This window comes from Myxine glutinosa, chromosome 2 (assembly GCF_964187855.1).
Source record: "Myxine glutinosa chromosome 2, kmMyxGlut1.1, whole genome shotgun sequence".
In the NCBI taxonomy this organism is placed as follows: Eukaryota; Metazoa; Chordata; class Myxini; order Myxiniformes; family Myxinidae; genus Myxine; species Myxine glutinosa.
In genome coordinates this window covers 266120113-266143766 of record NC_136262.1, presented here as the reverse complement: position 1 = coordinate 266143766, position 23654 = coordinate 266120113, and the positions used below count along the sequence as shown (strand labels likewise).

General features: G+C 45.3%; 1 protein-coding gene across 6 annotated transcripts in view; it reads right to left on the bottom strand.

The window, feature by feature from the left end:
* SFI1 (SFI1 centrin binding protein) overlaps window positions 1-23654 on the bottom strand; it is a 281420-nt gene that overhangs the window by 100510 nt on the left and 157256 nt on the right. For all 6 annotated transcript variants that reach the window (XM_068105729.2, XM_068105731.2, XM_068105732.2 and 3 more), the window contains 2 exons: window positions 14311-14441; window positions 14123-14204 (listed from right to left, as the gene is read on the bottom strand). In XM_068105729.2, the coding sequence (XP_067961830.2) occupies window positions 14123-14204; window positions 14311-14441 (213 nt within the window). The remainder of the gene's footprint in view (window positions 1-14122; window positions 14205-14310; window positions 14442-23654) is intronic.

Genomic DNA, 23654 nt, shown 5'->3' with positions numbered 1-23654 from the left:
TACAACAAAGATTGTATAGTGCCAAGAGTCCAAGCTGGAGGTGGTGGGGTGACCGTTTGGGCTGCTTTTCATGCAGGGGGCAAAACTGACCTGGTTGTTCTGAATGTAAACCTGAACCAGTTCAAGTACAGGGCCATTCTGGAAGAAACATTGCTTCCATTTGCTCGTGCAGCCTTTCGAGGAAGCTTTGTCTTCCAAGTTGACAATGCACGGCCTCATCGTGCTCGCATGATCCAACACTTTCTTGCTGACCGTGGTGTAGAGCATATGGAGTGGCCTGCCATGTCCCCGGATATGAATCCGATAGAGAACTTGTGGGCAGAATTAACGCGTCAAATCGACCACTTAGACCAGCAGCCGACCTCTGTGTGTGAATTGCAGCAGGCTATTGTCACTGCATGGCAAGCGATTCCTGTGCAAATCTTGGCAAATCTCGTGAACAGCATGCCTCGACGTGTACGTGCTCTCCTGAATGCTCGTGGGGGTTACACGAAGTACTGAACTGTAATTTTACTGTCGGTAATCCCAGTTGTAATTTATCTTTTGTTTTTGTTAAAAAATTTTTTGGCTAATGTGCAAAATAAAGAGATACTTCTGGAAAACGTACAGAAGTTTAACACAGTACTGTCCATGAATTGAGTTCGATATCGGTTGACATCACTTTCAAGGATCAATTTATTTGTTTCGAAATGCCAAATGTGGTTTTTGTTTCTTTTAAAGGTCACATTAACAAAATCTAGAATAATCTCAACATAATTCCAATGAACTTTTGGTTCTAAGACATCTTGAAAAGTAAGTTCACCCCCACAAAAAAAATAATTCCATATTAAATGCCAAGTCTGTATATATATATATATATCTGTGCAGTGTCTGTCTTGTGTTGTCACTGAACTACTCCCTCAAACTTTTGTGAAATCGTACTATTCCAACTTGACCCATGGCGGGAGTATGCGCTCTACTGCGTCGCGTTCTAGTTTGTATTGTAAATATGGTCAACCAATGGCATGAATGTTGAATTATTTCATCATTTAACTCTTCATATTACCTGTTATAACTAAAATATTACATGTAATGTTAGTTTATCAGGAAAGAAAACCAGCACGTGGAGATTACAGCTGTAAGGTTCTGACTTTTCCTGCTTTGTAATAGTGTTGAAAATCAAGGCAAGGCATTTTGTTACCATGACTAGACAAGTGAGAAATGGGATGACAGGAATGAATGGACATGGTTAAATGAACCGATTAGGCTTACACTGAGGGCCTGTAAATGAGAACACAAGGGATAAAAGAAATGAACAAATTTGGGAGAACGAAATATGAAACATGGAAAAATGAATCAATTAAGGAAGGAGTAAAACTTTTGCAAATTGCCAAAATTAAATTAATGCACCACATTAAAAAAAGGAAGTATCGAGATTCCTGGAAGAGCAGAACGATGTGGGAAATGGAACACTAGATGTAGCATGAGACAAAGGGAAGACAATGGGAAAACAATGGGAACACTAGAACTTCACTCGGTAGAGCACGTACCTCCACCAGGCTGAACAGTTTACGGTTTGAATCTCACCACCGATAGGGCGGATCTGGATCGGGACCCAAACCAAAATCGCATTGGTTTGTTCTTGTCGACTAACCAACTCATCCACCAAGTTTTGTCGTAATCCATCCACAACTTTTTGAAATATCATGCCATATATTCATTTTTTGGCCCCCATCTCTTTTTGAGATATCATGCTCACAAACAAACAGAGGTGAATACGTAACTTCCGTCCACCTTCTGTGGCAGAGGTAATAAAGGGATTCAGCACAGCACGAGGACAGGGATTGTCGGCTAATCGCATGTGTGGTGCTAGTTGCGGGTCATGCTGTAAAGAATAGCTGTCCCAGCACAACAATGCAGTGTTATGGCGAAACGAGGAGCCCTTGGGTTTTTGCTTAGTGAAGGTGTCAATCCGTGTGACATTCTAAAAAGATGACTGCACGATATGGAGCAAACAAAATGTGTCACAACAAAACATGCACGAATGGCACAGACGGATTTGAAAAGAATTGACGATTCCTCTGTGGCAGCAGACACAGGGAGCCCGGGTTTATACCATGCAATGACCTCCATTCAGTTCAGGAATGGCATAGCTCAGGGAAGAATACCCAGATACCATTTAGCTGTTGATGCTGGCTTTGGTTATATGATCTTTCCAAAAAAGGTTACGGCAGATAGTGAGGCCAAGGAGTTCATTTCAAGAATACATGATCTGAGGAGCTAGGGAAGAACACAAAAGGTTGAAGGGAAAGTTGGGTGTGATGAGGTCAAACTGCAGAGAGGGCCAGACAGTGTATGGAAATATGGGTTAGGAATCCAACAGATTTGGTGATGCCAGAAGTGTCATAAAAAGCCTTGGCTACAATACCATGGAAAATGGTGTGAGAGCGGTTGGATATCAAGCCACATCGAATAGTGATATGTGCAATCACCACAAATTAGGAAGGGATTTGGGATGGGAGAAGAGAATGGAGGCGGAGGTGGCTGAGAGCCTCATGCACCGACTGAGTCATCAGAATATGGAGGATGGTAGCCCACATTCAAAAATAAAACATTGCTGTGGAGAGCGACTAATCAGGATGGTGGGGGTAACGGAGGGAGGTGAGGGAGAACTAGGGCCTGCAGAAATGGGAAGTTATGATGTAGATCCCAACACCATGACCAGCACAAGTATTGATTGGGTCTGTTAAAACTGCACAAAATAACCAAAGAGGGACATGACTTCTGGGACATCTGTGAAATAAAAGTTTATGTAAGAGAGATAACATCTGGAGATTAAGCAGCAATCCATAGGGAGTGATCCATGAGATTGGACCATAAGCCTCTAATGCTTGTGCACCAGATGGAATGTGTTGGGGGTGGTGGTGGGATAGGTAATGGAGTGAGGAGCAGGGGTGTGGTTGGGGGGGGGTGCAGGCAAGGGGGTGGGCATAAGGGAATTATGATAGGCACACAGGCGGCAGTAAGAGCAGAAGAGACAGAAGGAGGGCATAGAGGTTCATATTTAATGATGGACCAGTGTGTCTGCATTTAGGTAAAGATGATTTATTCTCAGGATACCTCAATGGGCCCAACTTCAGGTGGTTGATCGATATAAAGACCTATTTACTACTCAGCAAGGGAAACAACAGGGAGCAGTGTGTGTGTGTGTGTGTGTGTGTGTGTGTGTGTGTGTGTGTGTGTGTGTGTGTGTGTGTGTGTGTGTGTGTGTAAGGGAGCAGGCAGAAAGCAGTCAGCGGAGGGGGGAGATAAGGGCATGAATAAACAAGAAATATGTCGTGCAGAGCACGATACTTCCGAAATCCCTAAAACAAGTTGTTGGCCTTTGATGACCTCAAACATACTTGGTGGTTGAATTCAGTAACCGGGTATGCAAATCCTCTTCAAATTTCAAGTTAATGGGACTAGTGAGGTACCCATGCTACGCACGGGTGGGAGGCCAGAATCAAACAGACAATGCAGAAACGGCGAATGCTAAAGCATGAAACCAACAAATTCCACATTCCTGTAGCACCTTCAGTAGCACGTCAGACATGGACAGCAAGTTCGTGAAGGACTTCCATGAAAAACGTACCCGTTCGCAAACAAACAGGTATGTTTGTTCCATACCCAGTCAATGGCGAATCTGCATATGGCGATCTGCGAATTTCACGTTTAGAAAGTAGAAACCATCACGGCATTCCGTCATTCACTTGAACTCGATGTCTCTTTTTTCATTCCAAGCAGCATAACTCCAATCACAAATGAAATAACATTAACATGAAAAATAAACTTTTAACAACATTCGTGACATAAACAAATATTTAAATCCTGATGTGAAGTTCCGTACGGTTGGGTGAATACAATTACGAATTCAAAATTCACTCAATTCCAATCATCAATTGATACTTTAACAAAACGATTAACACGATTAACGTTTAACAATTTAACATCACGATTGAATGACGGTTGTATTTGGATATTATCAAACCCGTGCATTGCGTAATCTGTCCACTTCCAGATTCGCTGCAGGTTCGTAATTCTCATCAAAATCTAAACAGTATTTGTAGAATTTCAATAAAAGCCACATCACTGTTCATATCGGGAAATATTATTCCATCGTGTTGGAAAAACTGGAAAATTTGAAAACTTGGAAAAATTGGAAAAACAATATAGCCTATTTTACTCCAGGTGGTCCCAGGATTACCCACCCAAAATATCGTAGCGATCGGTTGAGCCGTTTTTGCGGTACCTTCGAACAGACAGACGGACGGACATTTGGTGAATTATAGAAAGATGAAAATTGAGGATTTTAGAAATTTGGCCTATGTTGACCTTTTGGCTAATTTTGACCTCAAAAAAAGTTGGGGGTTGAATTATGTGCCCAGAAATACAAATGCTCTTCAAATTTCAAGATAATCGGATGAAAACGGACGATTTTAGAAATTTAGCCTCTGTTGACCTTTTGGCCTATTTTGACCCCACAAAAAGTTGGGGGATGAATTCAGTGTGACCAGATATGCAAATCCTCTTCAAATTTCAAGTTAATAGGACGAAAATTGAGGATTTTAGAAATTTGGCCTGTGTTGACCTTTTGGCCTATTTTGACCTCAAAAAAAGTTGGGGGTTGAATTCAGTGCCCAGAAATGCAAATCCTCTTCAAATTTCAAGTTAATCGGAAGAAAATGGACGATTTTAGAAATTTAGCCTCTGTTGACCTTTTGGCCTATTTTGACCTCAAAAAAAGTTGGAGGATGAATTCAGTGTGACCAGATATGCAAATCCTCTTCAAATTTCAAGTTAATAGGACGAAAATTGAGGATTTTAGAAATTTGGCCCATGTTGACCTTTTGGCCTATTTTGACCTCAAAAATACTTGGCGGTTGAACCTTCACCAGAAATGCAAATCCTCTTCAAATTTCAAGTCAATCGGATGAAAATTATGTCTCCATTATGTCTCAAGTCAATTATGTAATATTAACAGACTGGACAACCCTCCCATCTACTTTCTCAACAATCCTCTCCAAGAAGTTCTGTCACTCAAGCTTTTGGGTCTCACTATCTGCCATGATCTTTCCTGGGAAAACCACATTTCCTAGCTGGCCTCCAAAGCCAGTCGCCGACTGGGCATCCTCCGTCGTGCGAAGTCCTTCCTTGGCACACCTGAGCTCCTCACCACATACAAGGCTTTCATCCGCAGCTCAATGGAATACTGCTCTCCCCTCTGGGCTGGTGCTCCTGCCTCACACCTAGCTCGTCTTCACGCTGATGAAACCAAAGCTTTCAGAATCATTGGAATCTCCGGCAATGAAGCTAACTCTGAGGGCCTTTCACTTACTCACCACATGCAGGTAGGTGGTCTTTCTGTCTTCGACCGACTCCTATCCGGCCTGCTCCCCCAGCTCTATCTGTGCTCTGTCCCCCAGATATTCCTGCAGGACACACAAGATCTGCCAGCAACCCTCTTCTGGTGAAATTGCCAAAATCAAGACTCTCTGCTCACCTTCACTCTTTCATTCCTCTTTACTCCCACCTCTGGAACAAACTCCCTCACTCTCTTCAATCCCACTCCTCCCTCCAGGTCTTTAAAACAGCTGTTCACCACCATCTCTTATCTTCCCCCATCCAAAACCTTGATCTTTTCTACCAGCGTTAATTCACCCTAGATCCAATTTTTTGAAATACCAACTTCTTGCCTGGAAGTCCTAGTAGTGTCCATGTGTTTTATACCTCTCCTCCCCTCACCCCCACCCTCCCCTTCCCATGCCTCCTCCCACAGATCTCCCGATGTCCCTGTTCTCTACTGTTGTACTTTTGTGCTTCCCTCTCTCTCCCCATCATGTCTCCCGCACCCTTCATTATATGTTTTACGTGTCGTTTTTTTTTGTGATTAATGTTAGCTCTTACATGAGCCTCGATGTTGTATGCAAAAAATAAAAATAAAAAAAACTTAGGATCATAGAAATCTGGCCGATGTTGACCTTTTAGCCTATGTTGATCTCAAAAATACTTGGTGGTTGAATTCAGTGAACAGACATGCAAATCTTTTTCAAATTTCAAGTCAATCGGATGAAAACTGAGGATTTTAGTAATCTGGCATATGTTGACCTTTTGGCCTATGTTGACCTCAAAAATACTTGGTGGTTGAATTCAGTGACCAGATAAGGAAACCCTCTTCAAATTTCAAGTCAATTGGATGAAAACTGAGGATTTTAGAAATCTAGCCTAATGTTGACCGTTTGGCCTATGTTGACTTCAAAAATACTTGGTGGTTGAGTTCAGTGACCAGATATGCACGCCCTTTTAAACTTTCAAGTCAATCGGATGACAATTGAGGATTTTAGAAACTTGACAGAGTTGGTGACCTTTGGCCTATGTTGACCTATTGACCTTTTGACCCGAAACACAAAGGCTTCTTGCTTATGACCAACTCTACCATTTGGTGAAGTTTCGTGAAGATCGGTTAAACATTGTGACCTGTAGGTGACTGATATACAGACAGACAGATAAACAGACAGACAAACAGACAGAGACAGACAAACAGACAAGAAATATGTCGTGCATAGCACGATACTTGCGAAATCCCTAAAATAAGTTGTTGGCCTATGATGAGCTCAAAAATAATTGGTGGTGGAATTCAGTGACCGGGTATGGAAATCCTTTTAAAATCTCAAGTCAATCGGATGAAAATTGAGGATTTTAGAAATCTAGCCTATGTTGACCTTTTGGCCTATGTTGACCTCAAAAATTGTTGGGATTGAATTCAGTGACGAGATAAGGAAACCCTCTTCAAATTTCAAGTCAATCGGATGAAAACTGAGGATTTTAGAAATCTAGCCTAATGTTGACCTTTTGGCCTATGTTGACCTCAAAAATACTTGGTGGTTGAATTCAGTGACCAGATATGCAAGCCCTCTTAAAATTTCAAGTCAATCGGATGAAAACTGAGGATTTTAGAAATCTAGCCTAATGTTGACCTTTTGGCCTATGTTGACCTCAAAAATACTTGGTGGTTGAATTCAGTGACCAGATATGCAAGCCCTCTTAAAATTTCAAGTCAATCGAATGACAATTGAGGATTTTAGAAACTTGACAAAGTTGATGACCTTTGGCCTATGTTGACCTATTGACCTTTTGACCACAAAAACAATAGGCTTCTTGCTTATGACCAACTCTACCATTTGGTGAAGTTTTGTGAAGATCGGTTAAACATTGTGACCTGTAGGTGACTGATATACAGACAAACAGACAGACAACCATACATACAGACAGAATAACGCGCAAGACCAACCAATATACTGTACTTGAAAAAATCTTCGATTTTCGTCAGTAACAAAGAGCCGTCATCACTCATATGAGAAGAGAAAAACCAGTCACATACATGAGGGAATGGAAATGGGGACAATGGAGGAGACAAAAGCACTGAGAGGATGAATATTTTAAAAAACCTTTTAACTGAGTAAGGAGCGCAAAGGAAGGAAGGTGAAAGCTGGCCAAGGTGGGAAGAAAGCAAGAGAGGGCAGTTTGTTTGATATTAACTTTTTTGTTTCTTTCTTTTAGTGTTTGGGTGCAAATAACACCCGTCGCTCCATTGACAAGAATATCAAGAGGGAGGGGGTGAGAGAAAGAGGAGGGAGAGAGAAGGAGTGCAGGGAGGGAGGGAGAGAGAGACAGAGAGACAGACAGACAGAGAGAGAGAGAGAGAGCGGAGGTGGGGGAGGAGATAGAGGGGGGAGAGAGAAGGAGTGCAGGGAGGGAGAGAAAGAGAGATAGGGGGGGGGGGGCAGATAGCAGGGGTGGGGAAGGAGATAGAGGGGGGAGAGAGAAGGAGTGCAGGGAGGGAGAGAAAGAGAGATAGGGGGGGGGGGGCAGATAGCAGGGGTGGGGAAGGAGATAGAGGGGGGAGATAGGAGTGGGAAGTGAGAGGTGGAGGAGAGTGAGGCAGGGAGTGAGGAAGGGGGGAGAGGGAGGGAAGGAGAACAACGAAGGGGGAAGGGGGGAGGGGGAGAGTGAGGAAGTGGGTGGGAGAGCGTGGAAGGCAGGGAGAGTGAGGAAGGGGAGACAGCAACGACTCACCACACGTCGCTATACACTCCAGGAGAGAGGGGTGCGAGGTGGGGGGAGCGGTGAGCGAGAGAAAGAGAGAGAGACAGGTGTGGAAGGATAGTGCTGCACTTTATTGGGAGGGGGAGGGGTAGCGAGGAGGGGACAGATAGAGAGAGACAGAGAGAGAGGGTTAGAGGAGGTGGGGGAGGAGTTAGCAAAGAGAATGTTATGTTGTTGTTACGCTTGTAGAGGGGGTAGAGATTTTTTATTGTAGATGGGCTTAGGCTCGTAATAGAGCTGACACACACACACACACACACACACACACACACACACACACACACACACACACACACACACACACACACACACACACACACACACACACACACACACACACACACACAGTGGACTATCAGGTAATGTCCCATATGAGCGCTCGTGAGTGGACCGTTATGAGTGAAGAAACCACACAGATGGCACAGGTCCAGATTAATCGCATAACCAAACTAGAACGGCACTCAGTAGAGAGCATACCCCCGCCAGGTGAACAGTTTACGTTTTGTATCCCGGAGTAGACCAGAAAATCACAATCCAGAATCAAATTGAATCAAAATCATCAATCCACATCTTTTTGAGATAACCTGCTATGTATCGTTTTTGGCCCGATCTCCCAACGGTGAAAAATCACTTTAAAAATTATGCTAGCCGGATCCGAATTCGGATCTTCACCAAAATCGAATCTATTTGTCATTGTCAGACACACAACCTGTCCACCAAGTTTTGTCCAAATCCGCCCATAACTTTTTGAGATATCCTGCTATGTATCGTTTTTGGCCCCATCTCCCAATGGTGAAGAATCACTTTAAAAATTCGAGTAGCCGGATCCGAATCCAGATCTTCACCAAAATCGAATCATTTCGTCCTTGTCACAAACGCTACATCTCTGCCAAATTTCGTCCGAATCCGTCCACAACTTTTTGAGATATCTTGTTCACAAACGGACAAACAGACAGACAGACAGACAGACAGACAGGAGTGAAAACATAACCTCCATCCACCTTTGGTGGCGGAGGTAACAAAAAGGTAAGTCACAAAGACACGAGGGGCTGAGACTTTGCACTTTGATCTGACCAGTTATTACAAAGGAGAATAGGATGTGTTTTTGGTTGTGTTTAGGAGAGTGACAGGGCGAGCCACCTACGGGTACTTTTCCCATTAATTAACACTGTGCGTAGCACACGGTAATGCAGGTGACTGAATTGCATACGTAATACCTCGCCGTTCACTTAGCACTGCCGCATCGTAAAATGATGTTTGTGAACACCATGGGGTCACATCGCAGGACTCTCAAAATACCACCCGTTGCTAGCAAATACCACGTGTCACTTCGCTAATGGGGATATCAGGAGAGGGTGGAGCAAGGAGGGTGGGGCAGGGAAAGGGGTGTTCTCGACTTGCGTTTGGTAGAGTGACTTGAGGTGGAAATGGGGGGGGGGGGGGAGGGGGGGGTGGAGGTACTCAACTTAAGCTTGGTGTGGCGACTTGAGGGGAAGGGGGTGAGGATTCTTGATTTGCATTTGGTCGAGGGACTTGCAGGGGAGGGGGGGAGGGGTTCTCGACCTTCGTTTGGTCGAGGGAGTTGCAGGGGAGGGGGGGGGGGGGTTGACTTGTATTTGGTAGAACTTGAGGGAAAGCGGAGGGAGGGGTGGGAGGGCTACCCAGGGTCCAGCTTTACCCCCTCACACATCGTGGATGTATATAAGCAAGAGGGAGACTTGAGGGAGGAGGTTTAGTTTATCCGCCATACACCTCATGGAGGCTAAAGTGAGAAGAGGACTTGTGTGTGAGGGGAGGAAGTGGGGGTTCATCTTCTACGGTTTCATAGGCACGTTACTTCATCAATGTGTTTGCCGTCCCTCGGATGGATGTCAAACTGGACGTCCCGTGTGCCAGCATTAGTGCAGCATTGAACGAAATAGGGGAACATTCAAACAGCATGTTCAAACAGATTCAAACAGCACACACCATTTTTGGAAAAAAGATTGTAACTTCCCTTGAGGAGTGAGACTCATACTGTGACTGGCACACTGTGCACTCTCGATGGAACTGGACCTCTCCAAGGTGGGAATTACTCTTACTATATATTAAAGTTACACGTCTGATCTTCCATACACTTTTTGTCAGATTTAATATGGGGAAGGAGGGAGCATAAAGTAAATACGCTTTGATGAATAATATACTAAATAAATACTAGATCGACCTCGCTTAAGGGTGTAGTACTGGTGAAAAATTGAGAAAACTACATAGGTACCTTTGAGAGGCCTTTACACAAAAACAAAGTCAAGTTAATATCTAATTTTCAGTTTTTCTTGAAAGATATAATCTTGGCTTTAACTCAGACCAGCTTCAACGCTTCTTTGTCATATTACATGCATATAATTTGCATAAATTAGACCGTCAATAAAAAACAAGGAGAAACAAAGAACACATTTCTACTTCTATCTTCTATGTCACCTATCATTCTTTTCACACCAAACTTGGTACATGTATGATACATGTGTTACTCTACTACCTGATGAGAGGATTTTGTGAAATTATGTGAAATGTTCACTAATTAGCTAATTATGCCAATTACCAGATAAAACTTGGTTGTCCTTCAATAAATCCACAATGGCTACTCCTATAAACAAAAGCCTTCATCATTTTAAAGGAAGTGATATTCTGAATATCCTGTCCAAATTTCAGCCCAAAAGAATGATGCAAAATTAAAGTTATAACAAATTTCATGCAAAATATTATATTTCTTGTAAATTGCGTCTAAAGATAACAATAATTAGGGGTACTTCTATGACCTCTAATAGCATGGTTCTTGTTTATAAGACTATGAGGAAACTGTTCAGCTAAAAAAAAAAGATCAAAAAAATCACCTGTTCACCTGTACCACACCCTTAACGTAAATACGCTTTGTTATAAGAATCACAATTTTCTTTACATTTTCAGATTCCACTCCAGATTTCGACATTTATTTAGTCCAAGAAATACGATCATCAAATCCGAAGACTGATTTCGATTATATGGTTATTTAGCTGGGAGAGGCTTTCGTGGAAAATTGCATCATATAAATGCATAAAATCATCATTCCCTCACATGTTTAATCCCTTTACCAACAATCATTCCCTCACATGTTTAATCCCTTTACCACCAATCACTCCCTCACATGTTTAATCCCTTTACCAACAATCATTCCCTCACATGTTTAATCCCTTTACCAACAATCATTCCCTCACATGTTTAATCCCTTTACCACCAATCATTCCCTCACATGTTTAATCCCTTTACCAACAATCATTCCCTCACATGTTTAATCCCTTTACCAACAATCATTCCCTCACATGTTTAATCCCTTTACCAACAATCATTCCCTCACATGTTTAATCCCTTTACCACCAATCATTCCCTCACATGTTTAATCCCTTTACCAACAATCATTCCCTCACATGTTTAATCCCTTTACCACCAATCATTCCCTCACATGTTTAATCCCTTTACCAACAATCATTCCCTCACATGTTTAATCCCTTTACCAACAATCATTCCCTCACATGTTTAATCCCTTTACCAACAATCATTCCCTCACATGTTTAATCCCTTTACCAACAATCATTCCCTCACATGTTTAATCCCTTTACCACCAATCATTCCCTCACATGTTTAATCCCTTTACCAACAATCATTCCCTCACATGTTTAATCCCTTTACCAACAATCATTCCCTCACATGTTTAATCCCTTTACCACCAATCACTCCCTCACATGTTTAATCCCTTTACCACCAGTCATTCCCTCACATGTTTAATCCTTGTTCCACCAGTCATTCCTTCAAATGTTTAATCCTTTTACCACCAGTCATTCCCTCACATGTTTAATCCTTTTACCACCAATCATTCCCTCACATGTTTAATCCCTTTACCACCAATCACTCCCTCACATGTTTAATCCTTTTACCACCAATCATTCCCTCAAATGTTTAATCCTTTTACCACCAGTCATTCCCTCACATGTTTAATCCTTGTTCCACCAGTCATTCCTTCACATGTTTAATCCCTTTACCACCAATCATTCCCTCACATGTTTAATCCCTTTACCAACAATCATTCCCTCACATGTTTAATCCCTTTACCAACAACCATTCCCTCACATGTTTAATCCCTTTACCAACAATCATTCCCTCACATGTTTAATCCCTTTACCAACAATCATTCCCTCACATGTTTAATCCCTTTACCACCAATCACTCCCTCACATGTTTAATCCCTTTACCACCAGTCATTCCCTCACATGTTTAATCCTTGTTCCACCAGTCATTCCTTCAAATGTTTAATCCTTTTACCACCAGTCATTCCCTCACATGTTTAATCCTTTTACCACCAGTCATTCCCTCACATGTTTAATCCTTGTTCCACCAGTCATTCCCTCACATGTTTAATCCTTGTTCCACCAGTCATTCCTTCAAATGTTTAATCCTTTTACCACCAATCATTCCCTCAAATGTTTAATCCTTTTACCACCAGTCATTCCCTCAAATGTTTAATCCTTTTACCACCAGTCATTCCCTCAAATGTTTAATCCTTTTACCACCAGTCATTCCCTCACATGTTTAATCCTTTTACCACCAGTCATTCCCTCACATGTTTAATCCTTTTACCACCAATCATTCCCTCAAATGTTTAATCCTTTTACCACCAGTCATTCCCTCACATGTTTAATCCTTGTTCCACCAATCATTCCTTCAAATGTTTAATCCTTTTACCACCAGTCATTCCCTCACATGTTTAATCCTTTTACCACCAATCATTCCCTCAAATGTTTAATCCTTTTACCACCAGTCATTCCCTCACATGTTTAATCCTTTTACCACCAGTCATTCCCTCACATGTTTAATCCTTTTACCACGAATCATTCCCTCACATGTTTAATCCTCTTACCACCAGTCATTCCCTCACATGTTTAATCCTTGTTCCACCAGTCATTCCTTCAAATGTTTAATCCTTTTACCACCAGTCATTCCCTCACATGTTTAATCCTTTTACCACCAATCATTCCCTCAAATGTTTAATCCTTTTACCACCAGTCATTCCCTCACATGTTTAATCCTTTTACCACTAATCATTCCCTCACATGTTTAATCCTTTTACCACCAGTCATTCCCTCACAGGTTTAATCCTTTTACCACGAGTCATTCCCTCACATGTTTAAATCTTTTACCACTAATCATTCCCTCACATGTTTAATCCTTTTACCACCAGTCATTCCCTCACATGTTTAATCCTTTTACCACGAATCATTCCCTCACATGTTTAAATATTTTACCACCAGTCATTCCCTCACATGTTTAATCCTTTTACCAACTAATCATTCCCTCACATGTTTAATCCTTTACCACCAGTCATTCCCTCACATGTTTAATCCTTTTACCACGAATCATTCCCTCACATGTTTAATCCTCTTACCATGAATCATTCCCTCACATGTTTAATCCTCTTACCACCAGTCATTCCCTCACATGTTTAATCCTTTTACCACCAGTCATTCCCTCACATGTTTAATCCTTTTACCACCAGTCATTCCCTCACATGTTTAATCCTTTTACCACTAATCATTCCCTCACATGTTTAAATCTTTTACCACCAGTCATTCCCTCACATATTTAATCCTCTCACCTCCAGTCATTCCCTCACAGGTTCAAATTCAGTCATTCTTTCAGGCATTCAAAGCAAAAGTCAAGAATTAATAAATTGTTGTAAAATTGTTGGGGAATTTCACTTATTTGGTTTGCTGTGATTTGACAACTTTGTGTCACTCTGATATTAATTAATTAATAAATAATTACATTCAATAATTAACAAATAAGTAATAAATAAGCAAAATATAAATAATGAAACACCTCTGAAATGAATACACTCGTTAAAATAGAACATGTGTTTGTAAGTAACCTCAACAGGTGCAAACCTGTAGCCATAATCTCAATTAGGTTTGGACATGTCATGTATTCTCACCATCCGGCTCCAGACTCTGTGCTCTCTGACGGCCTGCAACTTGTCCCGCCACGAGTAGTAAACACAGGCATGCACAGATATCCTGCACCAACAGATGAAGATGAAGATACAGGAGCATGAAAGCAAAACCCACCCACAGAATGCTCCGCAAATACTGACTTCCGGAAAGATTGTCTTCAAGCCCGTACCTGCGGAAAGCCTCTGCCTGCCCAGCCAAGTCCCTCCGACAGATCCCTCGACGCACAAACAGCTGCCAGTTCTCCCAGAAACGTCGAAGCAAACGAGTGGAGTGGTGTCTGCTGGCCTTCCTTTTGTTAGCCTGCATACACATTATTAAAAAAGCAAACATAAATGGGATATCTGAGCCCCAAAAAACTGTTTGTCAGTACGTGAAACATGAAAACATATCAAAATGCAAAGCACAGCCGTGTCCGCTTTGTACGCAAAATAAACTTGGGGAAAACCAGTTTTAAAAAAATTGTACATTTTATTCATTTGTGTTCTCTATTCTCATAATAAAGGTTTGTCGAAAATTTGATGTCAAACGCTGAAATGGTAAAATGGCTATGGCCTGGATGGACGGACGCACGCACGCAGGGGCGGTCTCAGCGATATTCGGGACTCAGCGATACATTTTACGATACATTTCAGCGATACGATACATTTCAGCGATACGATACATTTCAGCGATACGATACATTTCAGCGATACGATACATTTCAGCGATACGATACATTTCAGCGATACGATACATTTCAGCGATACGATACATTTCAGCGATACGATACATTTCAGCGATACGATACATTTCAGCGATACGATACATTTCAGCGATACGATACATTTCAGCGATACGATGCATTTTACGATACATTTTTTACGATACGATACATTTCAGCGATTCTCAGCGATACATTTTATTCATTTGTGTTCTCTATTCTCATAATAAAGGTTTGTTGAAAATTTGATGACAAACGCTGAAATGGTAAAATGGCTATGGCCTGGATGGATAGACGCACACACGCAGGGGCGGTCTCAGCGATATTCGGGACCTGGGCAAAAGTCAGGGATGGGGCCCCCTGACACAACCATTATTCGCACCCAACAACTCTGAACAAGAATAAAACGCCCAATTTCCACAACTCGTAGAGGCCCGTTGGTCAATTTGACCAAATTTTCATTGGTCCTCATGGCCTTGTGGCACATGTGACTACTGTACTGCTTGAGCATTAGCATGAGTTTCACCAATCCCAGATGTCCTTGGGCCAGGGCAGGATGGGGATTATACTTTCGTTATTATTATTGCCAAATGACACTATGGTACTATTATTATTGTTGTCAATATTAGTATTAATATATTCTTTGCTACAATGTTATTATTTTTGTTATTAACCCGTCCCCGCTCAGCGGGAAATGGGGTTTTGCAATCATTTTCGTGTATCTGTATGTCTGTGCATGTGTGAGTCCGTCCGGGCCGCTATATCGATCACGTGTGGGCGTTGATTTAAAAAAATGCAACCTACAAGCGCGAGTGGAATAGCTCATTTACGAAGGGAAGGCAGACATCTGCAACGAGTTGGTGTTGGAATCTTTTGCTATCAGAGAAAATTGAAATGCAATAAATTAAAACCCTATCAGATTCTCAATTCTATACATGACAATGAAATTGATAGATTCTCCATCAGGTCATATAGTATATCAGCCCCACCACCCCCGGGGCCCCTCCAGCGCGGGGACCTGGGCAATTGCCCAGGATGCCCCATAAGTAAGACCGCCTATGCACGCACACACACACACACACACACACACACACACACACACACACACACACACACACACACACACACACACACACACACACACACACACACACACACACACACCAATCAACAACAGGTCAGAGCTCGAGGGTCAATCGTATAATTGATAAGCATCATGTGGTGTGGGACATCAATTTGAGCAATAACTCCCTCATACTGTTATTATCTATATAATAATAGCGTAAGGACTCGACTTTGTTATCCCTTTTACGCCGCACCCAGTGACCCTATGCCCACGGCACTAATGGATTTACGATCTACGAACCGTGCTCTTTGTTTATCACGTACAGCCATACTCGAAAAATCTGAATTAGCCGACGTTGGGGCGCAAAAGCATCCGATTAACTGCCGATACGACGCCATCTTACGACGCCATCGTATTGGCGTCTGCTGGGTGAAGGCGAAGCAAGCCGTCCGCTGATTGGACAGTCGAAGGCGACAGCAAGCCGTCCACTAAGTGGACACTCCTGAGTATGCATTTGTGCCGGTGTCGGCGATCGCGGTGTACGCTAACCTCAAAAGTATATCGTAGCGTTGTCATTTAAGTAGATTGCAATAAATACGTTGTTCATATACACACTCTTCATTCTCATCTTTCTTCCTAACTCTTACTCGGACAAGCAAATCCCCTATGCCATCCATAATGGTACACTCTATCCATACACCACATCCTCCCTTCCGTGGATGTTCCACGGGTTTCGGCTAGTTTGTGAATAATAACGAGTCTCAGGGTGCACAAAGGCCAATAAGATTGAATCATATATATGTATATTGTTGCGGATCTCTTGAAGCCCGTCGACGTACAGAGGGCGGGTTAAGCCCCTTTTCCCCCATCGGGCCTTCAAGTCCACGAGGCCGAGTCGCCATTCCCGTAGCGAGCATGCGGAAGGGTATCGGGTCGAATCCACAAGTACCTTCGGTACCCACGCCGCCACGAGAACGGGGACTGGACCTCGCACAAGCCACGCTAATCGAATACGCCCGAGCGGTTTGCGTATCATGTGACTCGTGCCGTTACTTCGTATTGAACCCGATTGAGCGGTTTTATTCAGACAGAGCTAGGCCAATGGATGGAAATGACGGGAACGATCAAATGGAAGGAAGAATACAGGTTTATTTACAATGTACAATGACAGGATAAGGAGAAGGGACACAGAGAAGATGCTTAATCAGTCTTAACTTATCCCCGGACAAGGGCCCACTCACTCATGCAGGGAAAAGAAGGAAGGACAAGTTCGCGCTCCAAACGCGCCTTGGCGCCGTTCACTCCGGACAGCTCGCCGGGTGTGGCCCTCGGATGTTCGCGGCACGTATGCAGGGAGCGCAGGCAGGGAGATCGTGCGTCTGTGGCCCCGGAATGGATCGTCTTCACAAGCGCGTTATTCACAGCCGCAGAGCGCAGGGCACAGGGATAGTTCGTGCACAGAGGGCTATAACAAGCATCCGATTGAATTCACTCGTGACTACGTCTCTTTCTCACTGGGACTTGGTCACTGGTACTCTGACTGACTCACAACGCTCTCTGGGGCACTCTGCACTGGTAGACTGAGGGTCTGGACGACTGGCAACCACACCTCTCACTCAATCTGACTCGTGCTGTGTCAAAAGCTCTGACTCGGTCTGCTGCGGGGGGCCCGGGGCAGGGTTTTATAGCCCCGCCCCCGAGTCTTACCCGAATGTTCCAAGCCCCTCCTCTCGCTGCCGTTGTGAGCCACTCCCCTTGAGCTTCGATTGGCTGCTCGCCGCTTTCCGGCCACTCCCCTGCAGCTCCTTCCTTCAGCCTGCCAGACTTGTTCCAGGCCTAGCACGTGGCATTCTAGCCCAAAGAACACCTAACTTACTGGCCTGCTCAACGCATACTAACACAGGAAAGGAGACTACGCTTACATTTAATAAGAAATAACTGAACTAAAGCGAGGCTACATGTTGTGGTGCAACTACCTACGAGGGGGGTCATCCTTTATTTGCAAAACCTTAACAATATATATATATATATATATATATATATATTGTTGCGAATATGGAATTTGGCCTCCATATCCGCTTGTAAATATTCCCCTATTTTCTCCAATACTCCCCAACTTTCCCCAATCCCCCATTCCCTAGTCCCATTGCATGTAAATAACAATCAGTAGAGCCGACCTTCCCCTTATTCCCCCATTAAATGTCGTGCCCAGGTCCACCGCACCACACGTAGACAACTTTCGGACATCTTCCTAGTTATTCTTAGTCTATGTCAGTTAAGGCCTCGTTTCCATTAATTATGACTCTTCGTTGCACCAGAATGTGATTATATGGCATCAGTAGTGAGTTTAGGACCTTTCCCATACCTCCTTCCATCTTCTTCCCCAACAATTACAACAACAACAGAGGAGATGGCGGCGGAGCGGGGGAGGATGCGTCCTCACACCGGCTCGATTAGCGCCATTGACCACGCGCTCCACGGGGTTACCACGAAGGGGCTCCTTGTCAGCTCCTCGTCAAGGGCGGAGCCTGGTAAACCCCCCCGCACGCACCCAATGAGAAGCAACGTGCCGATTCCATCTGGGGCGGCGCTAACGAGCCGAGGGCGTGTCACTCCCCGCCGGATATACGCGGCCCCGCGCCGGATGTGAGACAGATGCGCCCCGAGCTGGAAAAAGAAGGACCTGCGAGCGCTGAGAGAGAAAGGCCCGCCTGTGAAAGAACGTCCCCTCCGAGCGCTGTGAAACCTCCCGCATCTCTGGACCGGACCGGGTCGATTCTAACCTTTGAGCACAGGTGCACCTGGAGCCATCGCTACCCGCCTGTCCTTTCCATCAACCCCCGTGTGAGTCAGCCGTTGTCCCGTTTGCCTGTCGTCTGTTGGGGAATAATATAAGATTGTGTCTAAGTGCTTGTCTTTCTATGTTGTACCTCTCGCCCCTGTAATCTGACCTTCCGTAACGAATATAATCTCCTCCGGAGGTCTTGAGAACCGTATCCCTGGTGTCGTCATTTTATAACCCAGCCGGGTGTCTTCTTTTTCTTATTGAGCCAGCGTGGCGCGGCTTCGTCAACGTCGAGTATAATCGGTAACTTGTGCAGACGTGGTCATACCAAAACCGCTCGGTAAACTAACATCTAAGCCACGTCTGTAACAATTGGTTGTCAGGAGTTGGATTCGAACCTGGGACTAAATTTATTTAGCCCAAATTTTGGAACACCAATTGTACTATTAGAGTAACAATTGGTGTCGAGGAGTGAGATTCGGACCCGGGACTAAATTAGTTAGGCCCAAATTTTGGGAGGGAAAATCGAGCCGGAGCGCGTACGGCGCTCGACCAAATCGATCCGGAGCGCGGTCCCGCGGTTACTGCGCTCGACGAAATTATAACGGCGAAATTTCGAATTTGTGTTACGAAACTCGAATTTTGAAAGTCGCGCCATGGCGGATCAAGACGGCTGGGGTCCGGTAGGGGAGAGTGAAGCAGGGTCGGTCCAGGACCAAATTGAGGGACATGAGGGACATGAGGAGAGCGAAACAGCGGGGGTAGCAGACGCGCGAAATGGCGCCTCGCACATAGCTACGGCGGCCGCACCCGCTGCACAAGTGGGAGGGATGGCCCAGATGCAGGTCCTCATGGAGCAATTTATGGCGCAAATGCAGGCGTCCCTCAAACTGCAGAGTAACCAATTGGGGGTAATGGGGAACCGGATGGATGCTCAGGGTGAGCGATTGGAGGACCAAATGGGGGTAATGGGGAACCGGATGGATGCTCAGAGTGAGCAAATGAGGGTTGATAGTGGGCGATTAGAGGGCCAAATGGGGGTAATGAGGGACGAAGCGAGGGGTACCAGTGAGGGGTTAGACAATAATTTTGAGGAGTTAGACAAGAAATTTGGGAAGTTAGACAATAATTTTGAGGGGTTAGACAACGGGATAAAAGAAGTGAAAAATGGGTTAATGGGGGTAGAAAATAGAATGGCTGCCCAGGAGAATCAGATAGAGGGAGTGAAAAATGGGTTAGAGGGGTTAGAAAACAGTATGGAAGGCAAATTGAGGGACATGAGGGACCAAGCGGAAAGGGAAGTTAAACAAATGGAGCAGCAGATAGAGGGGGTCAGAATGGGGGTAGAAACCAAACTGGATGCTCACAGGGAGGAAATGGAGCAGATGAGGGTGGCATCTGGGCAGGAGATGCAAGTGATGGGAGAGGAGATCAGAAGAGGAGTGAGTGAGGAGGTCGGAGGAGTGCGCGAGGAGGTGAGGCACTGTAAGGAGCGCATGGAGAAAGAGGTGAGAAAGGGGACTGTAAAATTGCAAGGTGGTATAGAGGAGTTGACGCTGGGAGTAGAACAACTGACAGTGGGACAAAAGGAGTTGGGGGACCAGGTAAAGAAGAACACAGCGGTAATAGAGGGTTTAAAATCGACACAGAAGGAGATGAAAAAGGACGTAGGGGTAATTAAAAAAGAGTGCCAGACGGTACATGAGGACCTGACGAGGAAAATGGACAAGGTGGTAGAGGTAATGGAGGTTAAAGAGCGGGAGGTGCGGGAGCACATAGAAAAAAATAAAGTGGAGTTAGAGGAAGAACTTAAAGGGGCGCACGAAGAGATGAAGGAGATGAAGCAAAAATTAGAAGAAGTGGAAGAAGGGGTGAGCGAAATTAAGAAGCGACGGAGAGAGGATAAGAAAGAGATAAAGGAGGAAGTAAAAGAATTGGTCCAAAGTCTGTGTTCGGATCGTGATGATGTGCTCATTAACCGGATGAGGGATTCACAGGTGATGGAGGAGAAGCGAAGAGAAAGAGGACCCGGTGTAAGTGGTGACCAATATGGTCGTGCGTATGATGCGCCAGGGGATTTAAGAAGCTTGGGGGTCGAGATGGACCCGGGTGTTCGTGAGAGGCCGTTGGTGAAGTGTGCGACAGGTCTGGTGTGCGAAAAAGGAGGTGTGCGAGAAAATCCGACTCTGGGGTGTGTGAGGAAAAAGTGCGTGCCAAGGAGTGAGGGTGCTGGCGAGAGTGAGTCGGTCGTAGCGTGTGTGCGAGGGAGCACATGGAAGCGCGGGGTGGTGAGTGTTACAGAGGGTGTGACGGGAGAGTGTGCGCAAGAGTGTGCGCGAGAAAGGTGTGTGACGGACAGGTGCATGAGGAAAGAGTGCGCTGTCAGAAGTAAGGAAGAGTGTCCACCTGTGGTGAGTGTTACAGAGGGTGTAACGGGAGAGTGTGCGCGAGAAAGGTGTGTGACGGACAGGTGCATGAGGAAAGAGTGCGCTGTCAGAAGTAAGGAAGAGTGTCCACCTGTGGTGAGTGTTACAGAGGGTGTAACGGGAGAGTGTGCGAGAGAAAGGTGTGTGATGGACAGGTACATGGGGAAAGAGTGTGCTGTCAAGAGTAAGGGTGAGTGCGTTGTCAAGAGTGGTGGTGAGAGGAGTGAGAGTGACAAGGAGAGTGAGCTGGTTGTGACAGGTGAGCGAGGATGTACACCTGGGATGGAAGGATGCACACCTGGAATGGTAGAGCGTGAGTGGGAATGCACGCTGGAGTTGGTGGTGAGGCATGTGGTTGGGTGTGCGAATGAGGGCACACCTGTGATTGTCACAGAGGAGGTGACCGAGGAGGGGGTGCGAAGCGGTGTTTTGGTCAGGTGTGCGACCAACGAATGTGTGCCAAAGTGTTCGGTGGTCAGGTGTGTGACCAAGGCTGTGAGTGGAATGGGTGTACCGAGGTGTGTAAGGAAAGGTACGAGGAGCATGGGCACGGCTGGATGTGTGAGCAAGGAACGGGCTGCGGGATGTAAGCATGCAGGTGAAGCATCGACGTTAGACGGGGTAGAGTTTAGAACGACTTATAGCCGAGTCAGGCCCTCGGTGCGTGCTGGGCCTCGCTTTGAACGGCCGCGTCCGTGCTCCACTAGGCGGAGCGGGCAGCCCGATAGAAAGGGTCGTCATGGCGACCACTTTTTGGTGAGGCATTCCGGCAGGCCGAGATCGAGCCATGGGATGGCTCCGTGCCGAGATGGTGCGTGGGATCTCGGCCCGGGTAAACCTCCTTCCCTGCACCGAGTGCCGGACGCATCCAGCCGCTGGCACAAAACAACCAGCATCCATTGCTTGGCTTTACGAAGCCGGGCTTTGGACAGGGATTGGCGCACCGAGAGGTATTATTGAGTAGACTGGGTGATGAGGTTAGTGTTTTGGACCCAAAATTGGAGGAAAACAAAATTTGATGATTGGCAAGGGATTGGCAGTAGTGATTGGCAGATGATGGGCAGTGATTGGCAAATTTTTGATTTGTTGAAATTTGATGTGCAAAATTGGTAGTGAGAGACCCCCGATGTGGTGGGATGGCAAATCCACCATCCTTCCCATGTGGGGGCAAAGGAGCAATAGTTTATGGGGTGTATGGCAGTGAAAACTAGCCCGGGTGGGTTAGGTTATATTGATAGGGCCCTAGAGGATGACATTAGGTAACGTTAAGTTTAGTTAGTGACTGATACCTGTAGTGGGGACGCAGGTAGTTTAGTGTGGATGATAATGACGAGGGAGCGCAATAGTTTAAAGGGACGACTGGGAAGCGCAAGTTTCAGAAGGGCGTAGTTAGCTGAGATGATGCTGTGTGTATGAGGATTGAACAGGTGTGATTGCACAGGTGTGCAATTGGACAGGTGTGTGGAGCAGTGTATGAGTAGTGAGTGTTGTGGATCAGCGCGAATGCGCTTGGGGAGAGAAGGGTGCAGGTGGCACCAGGTGTGAGAGCACAGGTGTGCAGGTACAGGTGTGTGGAGAGAGTTGGAGTAAGTGGTACGGAGTGGTGTGCATGGTGCGAAGGAGTGGATGGGGGAAGAGTGGACCCCTTTCACGAGTACCCGGGGCGGGTAGTGTAAGTGTTAGGTAGAGGGTGCAGGTAAATTGTGGTTGGATATTGGCATTTGTGGTGCGGTTGCAGAATGGTGTGGTGGATGGGTGCATTAGTGTTGTGGAAATGGCTGGGCGTGTAGCCTGTTAGTGTGTGTAGTTGGTTGGGCACTCCACCACTGTGAGGATGTCGGCCAGGTGAGGCCGCAGGTGGGCTCTGGGAGCCGGTAGTTGTGAGTGGGTGCCTGAGGATCCCGGGTGTGGATCGGGTAGCCCAGTGCCAGAGAGGGCACCGAGTGGGGAGAGCGCCAGAGGGCCTGCCCCAGTTAGTTAGGTTAGGGTGAGGAGCTAGGTAAGCTCGGGTGGCAACTGCAGTGGTGGAGGTGTGCAGGTGGGTAGACCCGCTGGGAGAGGTACACGCCACAGCCCGGAAATTGTGCGAGGGCACCGGGAGATGAATCGGGGGAGTGAGACCCCAAATTGAAAAGCACCACAGTTTGGCCAATGGGAATTGGTTTTTAGAACCCATAGTGTAAGAGGGCCAATGGTTTGGCCGGAGAAAGACCCCGGGTAGTGTAAAGTTGTAAAGTCATTTAGGAAATAGTTAGGATTGATGAACCTGTCGCACCATACGCAGCCACTTACCTGTGGTGATGATGATGACTCCACACCTGTGTTTTCTTTGTTTGTTGCAGGAAATGAGATTGCTGTGTGGATTTGTGAGACGCATCACGACGTGGATAAGACATTGGGGTGATTCCATCTCTCCCTCCTTAGGAGGGACTGATGATGAATTGGTGATGGCAAATTTTGATGTTGAGTTGGAGATGGCAAATTTTGATGAGAGTTGGAAATGGCAAATTTGATTGGTTAGGAGGGAGAGAAGACG